The 17320-nt window shown below is 35.3% G+C and overlaps 1 protein-coding gene across 2 annotated transcripts in view; it reads left to right on the forward strand.

Moving 5' to 3' along the window:
* The window catches only part of LOC123672967 (zinc transporter ZIP11), a 63710-nt gene extending 59102 nt beyond the window's left edge, over positions 1 to 4608 (forward strand). For both annotated transcript variants that reach the window (XM_045607336.1, XM_045607337.1), the window contains exon 7: positions 3055 to 4608. In XM_045607336.1, coding sequence (XP_045463292.1) covers positions 3055 to 3133 — 79 coding nt within the window. In that variant the 3' untranslated portion in view covers positions 3134 to 4608. The remainder of the gene's footprint in view (positions 1 to 3054) is intronic.
* Positions 4609 to 17320: the final 12712 nt, after the last annotated feature.

The following is a 17320-nucleotide window of genomic DNA, read 5'->3' on the forward strand; positions in this document are numbered from 1 at the left end:
AATGGGTTCTGCTACCATTGATCCAAGTCTTATATTACTTTAAAATAATATTCACTCTACACAGTCTACACTCGAATTATGACCAGAAATTTCAAAATTCGTGAATGTCTAGAACCTGATGATTTAAGTTGCGGGCGCTAATTTCCTTCATGAAAGCTCCCCTGAAACCTGACGGTAGAGTAGTGACAATTCCTTTTTCGGGGACTTAATATAATATTAGGAGAAACGGCATTTTTTCTAGTACTTTCGACAAATCTGTACAGGTGTATGAAACGAAAATCGGCCAGTCTTTCAGGATTTGTGACGTTACGTACATAGTGTACTTCCAAGCTCTAAATCTGGAAGGTTTGAAAGGTAACCCTTTCAGTATCTACCATAAAAATATTTTGTATAAAAAAAAATCGAATACAAAAATTAAGCTCATACAATATAATACTAAAGAGATGGGGGGAGCCAAAGTGAAATGCCAAGGATAAGCTAAATAAAGGAAGAGGAAAAACAATTAAGAGAAAGCAAAAAAATCGTTAAAAACACAGAAGTTTCCCACTATAAACTCCCAAATCTTCCCTCAGCTGTGATAGCTTGTTCTGTAGCTGGGTTTAAACCTGTAGAACATTGTATATATTAAATAAATAAATAAATATTGCGCAAATGAGTCGATAATACATTGAATATAGGTTCCAGATATGGGACACAGCGCTTGGTACTTGTTTTTTATACCGTCATATTCAAGTTGATTCTAGAGCAAGTCTTCTCAATATACTAGCCTAAGTGCCCATGACGACCAGACCTTTGCCATTTCATAAAAGCTGAAAATTTTTCTGTTTACTTCCCCTGTACTGGTATAAACGACCAGCGGCCATATAGTTGGGTTGTGGTTACTTTGGCAGGTAACATTAAGTTGTATAATATATAATGGTACGTTAAATTATAACTTTGAAATAATGATTTTTCATCAGAAAATAATTAAGAGAATTTACCTATATATTGTCAGACAGTTTTTAGTTCCGGAAAAAGCACCTACTCGAGCAAGAATCAATCCCACAACCTCCAAATTACTAGTCCAGCGCTCTCACTAAATAACTACCGAGGAAGCTGAAAGTTCCACCCGCATATCGATGAACCGCTTCTGCCAGAATCAAATTTAATAGAAAATTGATGTTGAAAGGGAACTAATTTCACTATCGGTGATCATCATGATTCTATTCACCTTTCCTCCAAGTCATCATCAATATATTGCAACATCTGCAGAATGGACTAGTTTTAATTTTTTTTGTTAAGGATTAATTCTAAAAATTTAAGTAAAATGAAACAAAAATGTGGAAGAATCATTGAAATATCTTTTAGAATGAAAAAGTTAAGGGACTTTGAAGTTGCGCTTGGAAGAATAATTTCATAGTACGTGTAAGTGTCGTGACGTCACACACTGGACGACTGGTATTCGCAGAGTGCTTACGAATTCATTGGTGTACAATCACTTGTACCGTTCGTGTCGTGTTTTGTTCGTTACACGATGGCTGAAATAACTTACTTTATACATACATATAAATTACTTTTTTCTCTTTTTACTTTTTACTCCTCACATAAATATGTTTTGCCATTGATAGACTTCAACAACCAGTACTCAAATACAAACTGTTTATGAAACGTTTTTTGAATAAATCATCGATAAGTTGAACCATGATGAAGCAAACTCAAAAGTAGATACTTACTTGAAAAGTTTAACTCCTTTTATTTCTGCACTGACATAAGATGGATTTGAAGAAAAAAACTCCATCACTGCGAATATATCTATTTTAGGCAAATTGTCACTTTGTCCTTCCACGAAGCCTTCTTCCATTATGGTGACATAAAAACAAAACTCGAGTTAAAACTACACTGTACAACTACAAACGGCGCGACGGCCTTGGCGCGGCTAAGTATTTAAACGTAATTTATGGTGTAGCGATCACAGGCAAGAGCCGTGACGTCACAGACCAAAGACGTTCCGCGCTAAAATACGTAAATTTAAATAATCTATTTCTCAGTCATTTATTGATGGATTTTCAAAATTTTTTCACTGATTTATCAGTTTTGCTCTATATTTTAATTCTATCGTGTCAAATATAGTATTATCAACATCACTAAACTAGTCCATTCAGTTTTTTTTTAATCTTTCGACCAACCGAACAATATCAAGCAAAGATGAATTTGAAACAATGATTTTTCGTCTGAAAATATATTAGCATGACAGACAATTTTTAATTCCGGAAAAAGTACCTCCGCGAGCGGGAATCGAACTCATAACCTCCGAATTACTAGTGCAGCACTTTCACCAATAAGCTGCCGAGAAAGCTTCCTTGGTGTTAAAGTGTAAAGCTTATTTTCTAATATTTTCTCCGGGATAATTCGTCATCCATGGCCGGACACTTGAATAAATAATAATAAATAAGCTTTATTTAGCACTCGGTTTATGACAGTTGCTACCCCCTGATAGATACACCTAAACTTTTATAATTACTTTCGTTATAATCTAAAAGCTAAATTTTATATATGTTACTTGGTGACCTAAAAAAAATGTAACCTCAATAGCTGGACAGTTTTAATGGTTTTTACATCTTGCCAGACACATTGAAAGTCCGCTGTAGTTGCGAGCGCGAGTGCTTAGTCGATTGCGATCTTTTAAGAAATCCATTAAAGAATTTTTTTTTTTACGTTCATAGCCATGTTATATGAAATGAAAAATTTCATTTCAATATGAAAGGTATTATTACATTATTAGTGTTTAAGGCTGTCAGGCAGGGGGTAGAAACTGTCATGATGGTCGGCAATGGATGACGAGTTTTTTTTCAAGATGTAATATATTATTATGTCATATTGTTGTTGACAATAAAATCATAATAAATCGCATATCATTCATAAGTATTTGCAGTTATGGGGTCGGCAAGGGCGCAATGGGCGTATGATGAACGAACGTTCGAAACCTCCTAACGCACAATCAGTGCTTTTTAAATTTTATTTTTATGTTATCAGTGCTTGGTTGAGATTTCTCAACCTATTTCTTAATTTTTTCAGTGGAAATGGTAAACTGGCAACATGGAGTGCAATGCTTGGATTTCTGGTCATGATGTCTCTGGATGTCGGCTTAGGATAAAATTTATGGTGGTATGCAAGAGAAAACAAATTGGGTCGTGACAAATGACAAATACCCCATACCTGCCGATTTGACTTTCGACTTATCAATTTGCATCTTAGTACGAAGTAGGTACTTACTGCAGATCAAATATTAACTTAAATTTTTATTTATACGTTGATGTTTTCATATTTTTAGTTTACCTTTTCAGAGAATTGTTAGAGATGTAAACATCTCTTTGGGGCAATAATAAATAGATATAATTAATTACCACAATTAAAATGTAATAAGGACAATATCACAGGGCAATGACAAATCTCATTTATTTTATCATTTACTTGGATATGGCTCAATATGGGTTCCAAAAGGGTATTGTGATTTAAAACATATAATGTCGGAGGGATTTGATATGAATATTCACTATGGATTCCCTTCAGAATTTATCTTAGATAATCAATTGATGTAGCACGGAATCAAACTTAGGAGTATCAATCAATATGGGAGTTTTAATATAGTACATATGTTTCATATCTTCATATTTTATTACATCATTAAACTTTCACCTTCTTTTATTGTGGACATTTTTTTCTGAAAATTTTGCTTGTTTTTCGGATCTGCTTGTTTTTTCTCCAAACTCTGTTTTCTGTCCATGTTGTATACTATTGTTCCGACTTTTCATTTGACTTAATGGAACTTACATTTCAAGAAAATATTATTGTATCATTCTCCAGAATTGAATTTCATTACACATTATTCTAGACAGTTGTTATATCATGATGATATATTTTTTACTTGACAGTCAAAACTTTGGATTTTATTTTCATATAATAAAATAGTTCTGAAATTTCAGATGAGAATTTGTTTAAGGTTAAAAGTTTATATTTAATCTTGTAAGAAAACAAGTTTGTGGATATGTAGATATAATTAATTCCGATTATGTATTGACTCTTTTGAATTATTATTAACTGTTTATCTTTTTCAAAATTATTTCTGTATGAAAGATATTCATTTGTGAAATTAGTATAAAATTTAAATCTGATTTCGAATCAATAATCATGGAAAGTTGTAGTTCATTCGATTCAATTCAAATGGAAGATTTCATTGAACATTGAAGATGTTTCTTGAAACTCATAACAGTTATGTTTAAATATCTTTGTTTCTGAAAGTGTTTGATACCAATTGCCATATGTTTTGTTGATGTTTTATTGTCCTTTCTTATTGTGTTCAATGAGTTTTTGAAGTCAAAAGCTTTATTTAAAAAAAAAGTTTATTACTGTTAGGTAATTATGATATTACCCATATCCAAATTTAGAAACCCAGATTCCTAAAAGCTTACTTATATTTGCATTATTATTTATTTTAATTTTATGATGCAGTTCTGTAGTTGTTTATAAGAATATATTTATGATTATTATTATCGATAAGAGTATTTTCGCATTTATCAACTACTGCTGTGATATTAAGATTAGAAAAATATCAATAAAAAATCATTTTAACATTGTATTTTTTTAACAAGAAATATGTTGAATTATAGCAACAGTTTTACCTGACCTTCCATAATCAAAAGGCTGAAGCTGTTGAAGTGATTAAGTCGTGAAAATGAGTTCCCATTCGAACCCATTCTCTGTTTGATATTTCAAAGGTGGCTCTTAGCCATATTAGAAGGTAACTCTGGATACCAGGAAACCTCTGGTTTTTAGTAATGCCCTCCAGGAGCATGAGGGACTCTTCTTCTGGTGATTGGATTTCCCTAGCTACTCGTGGGACGTTATAGGACCAAGAAAGTACGACCTGCCTTCAGCTAAATCTCCAGGCAGCTTCCAGTGCCTTATGTGGAAGAACATCGTGAAGGGACATTGACCTAGGGCTGATACAAGAGCTCTGGATTAAAGGGGGCCAAATTACAGGCCTCCCAAATACCTTATATCAAACGATCTATTGTAATGGGTCAGTAATAATAATAAAAAGTTTATTCAAATACGATAAGTGCAAGTTCAAATTAAAATAAAGTGAGAGTTGTCTGTAGAATACCTGTTTACAGTTATAAAATAAAAATATGATTTTAACAACAGTAATAAAATAAAATACGGTTCTTTCCACGATTATTCCACAATCAATTTTGGTTAATTGGTCTCATTTGGGAAATTTTTCTCATAATCGGTAATTTTTCCTCATAATCGGGAGTTTGTTTTCTTAATCGGGAAGTTGACTTATCTTGGTAATTTTCTGCTATCATCTCATCTTTTAAAAAGTCCACCAATGAAGAGTTGATTAGTCACCACCCCATCCTAAATGCCTTATGAGAGTTGAGATTGTACCAATGCGTCGTAAAGTATTCGTAGCTGTTTCAAAAATACGCAATATCTCTCAGTTTTTTAATCAAGTAAAATGTACACATCGTGTTTGAGGCGAGCATATTAAAGTAGCTGTCCACTCAGAAAAAAGACGATCTCCAGATACGTCCCCTGGGAGAAATAATAAATTGGATAACCTTAAGAGAGGGACTAGGAAAGTCTTCAACAGTTCCAAGCGACAGGCAGTTGGGATGACTATCAATTGGCCCTGACTGATTACAACAAAGAAGTTAGAAAGGCCAAAAGTCAGCCCTGGACAAGCTTCTATGAGGGAATAGGCAAAACAGCCCCTGCAGCCAGACTTCAAAGGACACTATCTAAAGATTACTCCAGCCCAATTGGCCAAATTAAGAATCCATGCGGGAACTTCATGAATGATCCTAAAGAGAACCTAAGAGTAGTAGTGGAGACTCTTTTTTTCTGGATCTATGCGAATTAGAACCAGAGATGATGTTCACGCTGGGGAAGTATATAACCCCTCGAGATGGAATTATCAAAAGAATGGTAGACTAATCACAAAGATTTGAAATTTTCCGGCCATGCTCCAGAAAGGGGTTGAATTTATTATACCCCTGATAGCTGAGATGTTCAAGGCTAGTTATGTGAGGGGCTATATTCGAAAATCATGGAGGGAAGCTAGGGTGCTATTCATACCCAAAGTAAGCACGAAGGACTCCTAGGAGTCAAAATCCTATCGGCCCTTATGTCTCACCCCATTTCTCCTGAAGACCATGGAGAAAATAATAGACAACAATCATCATCATCATTCTCAGCTAACAACCCATTGTCGGATTAAGCCTCCCTTAGCTTTGTCCATCTCTCTATATATTTTTCCTCCAACTTCTTCCAAGTTTCCTGGTTTTGAGCTAGCTGTCCCCAGTTTGTGCCCAGAAGTCTTTTTATATCATCAGTCCATCTTGTTTGCGGTCGCCCTCTACTTCTCGAATTGCTGCGTGGCCGCCATTCCACAATTCTGCGAGTCCAGCGATTGTCTGACACTCTGGTTAAGTGTCCAGCCCTCAGAGGAAAGAAAAGATAGAGGTGCCCTTAGAAGTAAATGGCGTTGTATTGTAATCAATTGCAACAGTATGATGATAAAGTGCGATAGGACAACAACAAATCTGCAAAATTGACAACTAGAGGGGCGGTAAACATTTCAGTGGCGTAGTCAATGGTTCTCTTACTGCCTCTTATTAAGTTTTCGGTGCTGAAATGTTTGGAACAAACATATGCATATTTCGGCAAATTGTTCATTTGCAATCTTAACGCGTGGCACCATATTTTGCTGAATTCTCTATTTGAAGGAAACCTACAAATGTTAGCATTGAATTAAGTTTTCGATATCTCACAAATACTACGCCATAGACGAGATATATTCTACGCCTATGGACTCAAAACATGAACTTACCTATGATAGGTTAGGTTTTCATTTCCGATGTTTCACACACTATACATGTTTTTCGAGTATTTACCATGATTAAAATTAACAATATGTAACTTAAACTTCACAAACTTCTATGAAATAACGCCGATTACAAACGTGAAATTAAAATGAATAGTTAACCCTTAACGCACCTCTAGTTGTCACGTGCAATAACAACAACAGAACCGTGTTGCCAAATCCACAGAATATTCGCAAAACATCTATGCGACAGAACGGAGAAAAGTTTACTTCTTCCTCAGAATGGCAACGCAGTACATTATAAGTGTTTGTAAACAAAAATGTTATAGCGATGTCAACAAATGCTATAAGGCACCTCTATCTTTTCTTTCCTTTGAGGTCCAGCCCAACTCCACTTCAGTTTACATATTAGGGTGACTACGTCTGTCACCCGAGATTGAGATTTCTTCGTTTCTTATATGGTCTCGTAGATTTACATTTAACATTCGTCTCTCCATGGCTCTTTGAGTGACCTGGAATTTGTAGAGAATTTCTTTGTTCAGTGCCCAAGTTTCTGATCCGTATGTAAGCACAGGAAGAATACACAGATCAAATGTGCGTACTTTCAAGGTGTTTGGTATTCTCGATGTTAGAATATTACGAAGTTTGCTAAACGCCGACCAAGCTAATGATATTCTCGCTAGATCGGCTTTGAGATTTTCTTTCGATAGTGTTAGTTCTTGACCTGAATAAATATACGATTCTGTTCTCTCTATGACATCATTGCCTATTCTTAGTATGTAACTGTCATTTGTGGTTTCATTAGTCATGTATTTCGTTTTTGAGATGTTCATTTTCAAACCGATAGCCTTGGATTTGTTATTTAGTTCTTCCAACATTTCTCTCAGTTCTTCTTCACTGGATGCAATGAACACTATATCATCAGCAAACTGTAGATGATTAAGATATTCACCATCTATCTTTATACCTTTGTCTTGCCAGTTGAGTTCCTTGAACACGTCTTCCATGGCCAATGTAAATAATTTTGGTGACATTGTTTCTCCCTGTCGTACACCTCGTCTCAACAATATAATAACAATATAAGGAGAAATCTGGAGCTCCATAAAAAACAGTTCGCCTATAGGACGGGTAGATCTATTGTAGACGCCCTTCATCATCTCCTTAGAGAGGTGGAAGGCATACTGTCACCAAAGAAAATTATGCTTGCAATTTTTGGTCACATTGGGGGGGTTTTCGACAACACCCTTCATTTCTCCATATGTAATGATTCTGAACGAAAAGGAGTGGAATCCTCCACTATAAAGTAAATATCGGCGAACCAATTCTCATTATCAAGCCTCGAAATATTATCTGGGAAATATCAAAAGAAAAATACAAATAAACTTTGTACGACCTGATTTCCAATGTCGGAGAGTCCGACGATTACCGGAAAATGTCTCTAGCGGCAGTCGTCGTCCCAGCAGGTGAATGAATCTATCTAGCCCGGGCCGATCACGGGAAAATATCACCGGCATCAGGCCTGAAAGTACTCGTTGAATCCAGATTCCATCCTCAGGTTGTTCCAGGAGATTACCAATAAAGGCGATGGAAGATTTAATTCTCGATTGCTACTCCAATAGATCCAATTACGATTTTTCCTATGTAGTTGCAATATATGAAAATCAAAGGTTAGAATTCCTCAAATCTTTTTTTTTTAGGTTACTTTCCACCAAGTTTTTTGTAATAACTTCCAAAAATCACCAAAAATGTAATTTCAATGGGATTCTTATCGTGGAGAGATTCTTCAATTTTCACTTTTTTCTAATTCAACCGACTACTATTCTCAAACTGGTGTCGCATTATCCTCTCGACCATATCAGTTTTTTTTTATTTTAGTTTTTTGACCTTGGAGAATCACCATCCAGTCATTATCCAAATTTTTTCTATAAACTTCTTATATAAACTTCTATCAAATTCATTTACCACCACCAGACATACACAACATCCATGACCTAACCAGGATTCGAACCCGGTGCCTTCGGCACCACAGTCGACTGTTGATCCACTGTGCTACCGAGGCATTCGACCATATCAATGAACAAAAACATCCAAACATTTCTTTTTCTAATGAAAATCTGAGTTTCCATTGCGTTCGCTCGACTTCGTGATATTATCTAAACATATACGGGGCCAATGTATTGATTGTTTATTTATTTATTGATCGAAAATACACAATGCAATGATGTGAATCTCACAGAGGCAATCGAGTTGCCTATTTGTGAGCTCGATAAAAAACAATGAAATAAAATTTAATCAAACACTCAGGCGAAAGGTGGATGTAACAAGGTGATTAGTTTGTGTATTTCTTTACGAAATACGCTGACATATTTATGTTGGAGGGCTTCTTCAATGAGTATCCAGGACTGACTTTCCCATATAAGTGGTTCTTAGGCGAGTCAATCCTGGACATATGCCCACTATGTATTTGGCTGTTTCTACCTCCTTTCCACAGAGCCTGCAACTCATATCTAGTGACCTACCCATGCGGTACAAAAGGAATTTGTCCCGACAGTGATCAGTCCGTAGTCCCACCATTACCCGAAGCTCAGCTCGTCCTAGCTTCAAGAGCTTCTTGGTATAATTCGGTGAAAGCATCACAAATTTATTTTCCTTAGCAAGACCAGGAGTGTCCCTTAATAGGGTTATTCATTTATCCCACTCCTACTGTAGCACCGCTGCTTAATATTGGTCTCTTCCAAGCCCACAAATAGGCTTCGAATTTTTTTTCGTAAAACATCGATAGTATAGCAAGGAGTAAATGATTGAATTTTGACAACGTGAAGGTTTTTTCGTGTAAACAATTTTTGCTAATTTTTGTTTAAATTTTACAATAAACCAGCTGTTCGAGGAGATACGAAGTTGATGTTTAGTTGTGGTTAAAATGCCTAAAGCACGTGTACGCGGAATTTATCATCAGCTAAGTGGATTTGAAAGAGGTCGAATTATTGGTCTACAGGAGGCGGGGTTGTCCTTTCGAGAAATAGCTAACCGTACGAACAGAAATCTAACTACTGTTGTGGGATATTGTCAAGCGTGGTTAGATAATGCCCAAAATCGAAGAAGATTAGGCACCGGACGTCGAAGGGTCCCAAATGATGTTCAAGAGTGACGTCTTAGACTTATGGCCATTAGAGAACGATTTGCGACAACTCGATCTTTGGCTGATGAGTGGTTAGGAGAACAAGGCCATCCTGTAACTGTCCGAACGGTTTACCGCCGGATAAGGTCTTTTGGACTGCAGCATTATCGACCCCATGTTGTGTTACCACTGACGGTTGAGCATCGCCGGCAACGATTACAGTGGTGCAGAGAACGTTTACCTTGGAATATGAAATGGCATCAGGTCGTCTTTTCTGACAGACCTCGAGTCTCTTTGGGTGTACATAATGGCCGAAGAAGTTTAGACGACGTCGGGGTGAAAGATGTGAACCTCAGTTTGATGTTGAGCGTCATGTACACAGAACAGTAGGAGTTATGGTATGGGGTGCTATTGCACATGCAAGTAGGACACCTCGACAGCGATGCGTTATTCTTACTCCCTTACCTTAACCGGCTCGAGAATCCAATATTTCATCAAGATAATGCCCGACCTCATGTTGCCAGAGTTGTTTAAACTTTTTCGAAGCGACCCATGTGAATCGTTTTCCATGGCCGCCCAGATCCCCCAATATTTCGCCCATAGACCTTGTTTGCGACATCATTAGTAGAAGGCTTGGAAATTTACCCCAGCCCCCACGGACTTTGGTGACCCTGAGAGATGAAGTACAGGTAGCTTGGGATAGTATCGCTCAAGAAGAAATAGACCATCTATCGCAGCAATGCCGAGAAGTGTTGGACGAACGCAATGGGTGCGTTAAGCAGACTCAACAGTTGTGGAACAGTTGTCAATATTCATTGAATTATTTGCTGAACGCATTCTATCAGTTTCCGCTACGGAGCGGTCGCCATCTTTGATAACATGTTGATATTAGTGACAGTTGTGCCAGTGATTTTGGGACGAAATTTAAATTTCAAATATAGCAATTATGGAAACTGAAACATATATGTTTATTAACATTCTGAAATGATATTCAGAATAAATTTCCCATATATTGAAGGAGCAAATATGTAGTAATAATACCGTAAGCAAACTTGGAAATAAAAATCGATAATATAACAGAAAATTGTTTCTCATCAAAACGTAACCTTCAAGAAGGACCCCACAGAACATATTGCTGTCAAGAAAAGGAGCAACTCGTCCAGCAGAGAATACTAACGTTACTAAACTGATACTTATCAGTACCGGAGCTATTTTATTTTTGAAAAAAATTGTAAACCCTTAGTTTTTTCTCCAATTTTCAATTATTTACTCTTTGCAATACCTACTATGTTTTACCAAAAAAAATTTGAAATTTAAACAGCTCCTTCTGGGTGTGGCAGTTTCTTTGGCAGTTAGTATATAACTGATTAAATTGAATCGATAGCTTTTGAAATGAAATTTTCCTTTTCTGAAATATAATTTTCTGTTTCTGAAATTCAATTCACTATTCTGAATTACAACTTTGCTTTTCTGAATCCCAACTTCTTAACTATTCTGAAATCCAATTTTTCTTTTCTGAATTATACTTTCCTATTCTGAAATGTATGTTCCGTTTTCTGAAATAGAACTTCGATTTGCTGAACTACAATTGGTGGAATATTGAGATCATGATGGGAATTTTTATGATATGACTCGGTCCCAATACCCATATCAAACAAAAAAAAATTCATAAACATACAATTTTGCGCATTCAACTTTTACTCTTTATCCGGAAAGGCTGAAATTTGGATGGGACCGAAACACAATAGCGACACAAAATTCTGATAAGAATTGTAGAAATTGAAGCCGTTAAAAGGGTTTGGGTACACACAGATGGACTGACAAACACGAAATCAAATCTGTTCAGAATAGTTAGAAATGCATTTTGATAACGGAACTTAGATTTCGGAAACTCAAAATTTTATTCATTCCGAAAGTAGAATCTATTAGTCCAAGAAAAATGAATATTTTTTCTATCATTAGGACGTGAGAATTCAACATATGAAGACTTGATAATATCAATAAACTAATGCTCTAAACTTTTCTCCATTCGCATATTGAGAAAGTTATCGAAGTACATAATGGATTTTTGATTCAACCAATAAATCAACTTTATTCTCACTCGCACAAGTTCTAAGACTCTGAAGGGGCACACAGGGTCCTATTAGAGAAAAAAAAAAGGTTGAACTAATATATGATTTGGGAAAGATAGGAAAATTTTCATCTTGAATATTTCAGTATGGTTAAGAAAGTACACATATTTCCTATTTGGAATCAGAGCAGAATCTTCGAAGCTCTATATGAGATCCATAATCATCATATTGCATTTTTAAAAAAAGGGGATGACTACGACTATGTTGTACTGAAATATATGATTTTATGGTCCATCTTTGTGATGCCTTATTTCATCGGAGTCTTCGGATTCCTTTACAAGGGTTACGCAGGTTTGAAAAACTATTTTATGTCTACATCAATGATTCATAATGAACCATAAAATAACATCGCAATCTAATATTCATCAAACGAAAGCATTAGAAAATGTGATATTGATCTTCTGCATAATATTTATGAACAACAGTTGTCAATATTCTATGAATTATCTCCTGAACGCACTCTATCAGTTTTCGCTACGGAGCGGTCGCCATCTTTGGTAGCGAATTTATTTTATGCTACTTTTTGAATTAGGGACAGTTGTGACAGTGATTTTGGGACGAAATTTAAATTGCAAATATAATAATAATGATGGGAACTGAAACATATATGTTTATTAACATTCTGAAATGTTACTCTGAATGAATTTCACATATATTGAAGAAGAAAATAGTAATAATACCGTTAGCAAACTTGGAAATAAAAATCGATATTTTAATAGAAATTTGTCTCTCATCAAAAAGTAACCTTCAAGAAGGGCCCACAGAACATATTGCTGTCAAGAAAAGGAGCAACCCGTCCAGCAGAGTATACTAACGTTACCAAACTGATACTTATCATCAGCGGAGCTACTTACGCTACCGATCTTTTTGCTGCATTATTAACAAATTTTTTGGAAAAAATTGTGAACCCTTCATTTTTTTCTCCAATACTCAATTATCCACTTCTTGCTATACTATCTATGTTTTACCAAAAAAAGTAATCGAAGTACGTAATGGATTTTTGATTCAACCAGTAAATCATCTGTATTCTAATTCGCACAAGCTCCAGGCATCTGAAAGGACACACAGAGTCCTGGTAGGAAAAAAAAGGTTGAACTGATAAAAGATTTGGGAAAGATAGGAAAATTTTCAGCTTGAATATTTCAATATGGCTAAAAAAGTACACATATTTCCTATTTGGAATCAGAGCGGAATCTTTGAAGCTCTATATGAGATCCATAAACATCATATTGTATTTCTCAAAAAAGGGGAGAACTACGACTATGTTGCACTGAAATATATGATTTTATGGTCCATCTTTGTGATGCCTTATTTCATCGGAGTCTTCGGATTCCTTTACAAGGGTTACGCAGGTTTGAAAAACTATTTTATGTCTACATCAATGATTCATAATGAATAAGATGTCTAAAAACATGGTGAATGCACTCATCAATTTTTGAATGACATTCGAAATTTTGAATGACATTCGACCAAATTGAAAATATTAGTTTTATTTCGTGGCGGCGCCGCAATATCATACCTTTCCTTTCGATCTTTTTTCCTTTGATTTTGACAGGATACATCAATTAAAACCCGATCCTAGCCAATCAGAAGCTTAAACTAATATTCTCAAGATTGGCAAAACAAAAGCTAATCAGTCCATACACCAGGTTTTTAGACATCTTAATAATGAACCATAAAATAACATCGCAATCTAAAATTCATCAAAAGAAAGCATTAGAGAATGTGATATTGATTTCCTGCATAATATTTATGAACAAAACTTAAATATAACCTCAACTTTCAAGGTTTGCCGTCCTCGAATGAGCATCAAAAAAGCATAGACTAATAGTGGGTTTCATAAAATTTTTATCCTGTTGATTTGCCTAATTCCGAATAAAAGAGAGATGGAAGTTTAGTGTCACCAATCACAATCGAGCTAGCCAATTGTGTGTGCGAATCATAGGCGTGGAGAATCCTGATTTGATTGTTGAATGCTTTATCAGGAATTCTTTTTTCATAACTTGACAATAGCTAAATTATTAAACTGAGAAAAACATTGACACTTTTGAAACACGAAATAATTTTATGAATGAATCACATCGCAAACTATTTTTGAGCATGAATTGATAATTTCGAAATTAATCGAATTATGTTACGCTACTGCTATAGTGTCCCGTTAGACAAGGAGCGACGAATGTTGGCATCAAAACAAATGCATCAGTTACAAGGCGATTTCCGGTCCTCTTATTAATGTTCTTAGGTCTAATCAAATCATTTATGTGTACAATTTCAACTCATTTTGACACTTTCATAGATTGAAACGGCGATCAACGAGTTCATCGGTCAATCAAAGTTTATTGGATTTATTGGATTATGAGGACAGACGGCTATTGGTCTATGTCTATACATAGTATAGAAGATTGTCAAGAGCATACAATATAAAATATTATTTTTCTATACTCAAAGGTTACAAACGTCGAGAATAACGCCAGCTGAAACTCTAGTGATCTCGCAAAATCAAGTAGGCATAAATCTCCCGTTTATTTTTACAACTATAAGTAGGTAGGCTCACCAGGATTTCTAGGCATATTAGTCGTAATAGTGCCAGTCATCTATCAAAAATCAGCTCAGACCTATGACAAGCGTTCGCCATCAAGAGTGCTGTGGGGAAATTAGAGTTGATTTTCTGTGATTACAAGTAGCGCTTCGCTTGTACCAGATTTGAAGTAAGTAAACAAATTTAGTGATATGGTACAAGATACAAACTAGGCGCTACTTGTAATCACAGAAAATCAACTCTAATTAGTAATTTCTTCACAGCACTGTTGACCACGAATTTAAATGAACGCACGTTAAAGATCTAGTGTAATACGGAGATACGCAAATGAAAATTTGCACTGAAAGACTTGTTAGGTACTTCAATTTTGAGTGCAATACCAAGTACACTTGGTATTTTCCATGAAAAGCCACTAATACCTTACAAGCATCACATGTTATGAATACCACGATTGCCTTTATGCCTTGCACTCTTGCAGTGAAATTAATTATTAAATAAATTTGATTTTCCGATCTCTTTGAATTTACGGGTATTCACGATAAGACAATCGTTATTAAGCTATATTCCAAAATGTTTGCTTTCTGCACACATTCCGGGAATAGATCAATGAATAACAAAACAGTATTATTCATCGAAATTTATTGGATCGCAAACAAAGATTTCAACCTACCTAATACATTTACGCTACCGAATTTTCCTAATATACTCACATTTCTTGAACGCATTTTTAAAAATCGACTTCAATAACTACTCCCTGGAATTCTATTTTGAGGTATCATTAAACATTGGTAATATGTTGAAATCGTCGATTTCTGTATACAATAGAATACATAACTGATTTGATTATATCCATCACCACGATAAGATTTTTTTGGAAATCACAATCAAAGATATATAGCTTAACTTAAATTTCAGATGGTCTACGTCAAGAGCTAATGGATTCATTCCAAACGATCATTTGTGCAATAATTTTCCAGTTCATGTTTGCTACTTTTCTGGTTTACGAAGGCAGGTTTAGAAGATTGCTGTATAAGATGAACCAGTTGACCAATGAAGTACCCGAGAAGATATCCAGGATGTATATAATCCTCAATAACACTACTTGGATCTCGTATTATGGAATTATGGCACTTAGCATAGCTGTGGGATTAGGCAATTACTTGTCTGGAAGACACTGCGAAGGAAGAGAAAAGACAGGTGGAAAAGGTTACATTTGCGGACTGATTCACTATTTATGGTATCCTCTTGATGTGGAGGATACTTTATTTGAAATTCTGATGATTTTGCATTCCAATCTCGTCCATACGATATTTGTGCCTTTTTATGTCGCATCTTTCACAGGGTTCCTCCATGTTCCTCTGGTCCTTTCGTTAAGAATTCAGGATCTTAGACATCAATTAAATAAAATCGATGAAATGAATATTGACTCCAAAGAATGTTTTGAACCTTTGATTAAATATTACACCGAGATATTTGGGTGAGTTTCAACTAATAACAGATACTACTAATTGCACATAAAATTTAAAATTTTTGACGTGGAACTTCTTCAGTCCTGGTAGAGGGAACTCGTGTGGTTTACTTCCATCAAACAAAATATGAAATCGTTTCAACAATTGCCAAGAACATAACAGAGAAACATAATATAATAATGTTTATTTGAGAACTCTCTGTTACAAATAAACTTAATCACAGAGATAGATAATCTATCTGTGCGTGATACAATAATGAACCAAAAAATATTTCTTGCAATTTTCCAATAAAAGAAAAGAAATATATTTAAATATCCCAAAGTAATTGTATGGAATTCCTGTCCGATCCAAAGGCATTTGCTCGATTGGGGCCCATCTGCGCCATCTCCTAGGATGTCGACATTAGGTATAAATAGGTAGCTTGTATGTAGGTGTAATGTTTATATTATTATCAAACATTATTCTCAATCAAAAGAATATATACATATATACTATCAAACAAAATCATGATCATCAATGACCAACCAAATGAAAATCCCAAGGCATTTCCAGGGATATTTTGATTACATCACGCTTGATTAACTAAATCCCTGCAGAACAATCTTTTTTTTTCGTAGATTCAAATTTTTGTTTGTTTTATAAATTTCTTGTGGTGGCAGTTTTTCTTAAGGTTTGCTGGCAATACATCATAAATTCTGGGCGCAAGATATAATTAATTTCTTTGTCCAATTCTTTTGAGGGCTCTAGGTCTATGATGTTTCTCATAATTTCTTGTTCCATACTTACTTTGCTGTTGATGAATTTCAATCTTTTTTTATGTATATTCTTCAGGATTTATAGGACAAAGAGTTGAATAAGAAAAAACAAAACAAATTCTAATACAGGAAGAAAACAAACAAGAACAATGGTATGAAGCCTCACCAGCGTCTTCAACCACCTCTCTTCAGTTTAGTGCCATCGGTCTTCTTTGTGCTTCCAACGGATTGTGATCTCGTTCGTCCCAACTCTGCTAGGTCATTTTGCCTGTCTAAGAGTCGATCAGTGGACAAACTTTCTTTGTTGATCCCTGGATCCTCGTCTACCGAAAGATTTTCTTGCTCGCTCAACAACGTGTTATATACCGCCACAGGAGCAGGACTATTTGATGCGTTGGACACTAATTCAGAATTTATTGTAGGTAGATTTGTGGATTCC

This window comes from Harmonia axyridis, chromosome 2 (assembly GCF_914767665.1).
Source record: "Harmonia axyridis chromosome 2, icHarAxyr1.1, whole genome shotgun sequence".
In the NCBI taxonomy this organism is placed as follows: Eukaryota; Metazoa; Arthropoda; class Insecta; order Coleoptera; family Coccinellidae; genus Harmonia; species Harmonia axyridis.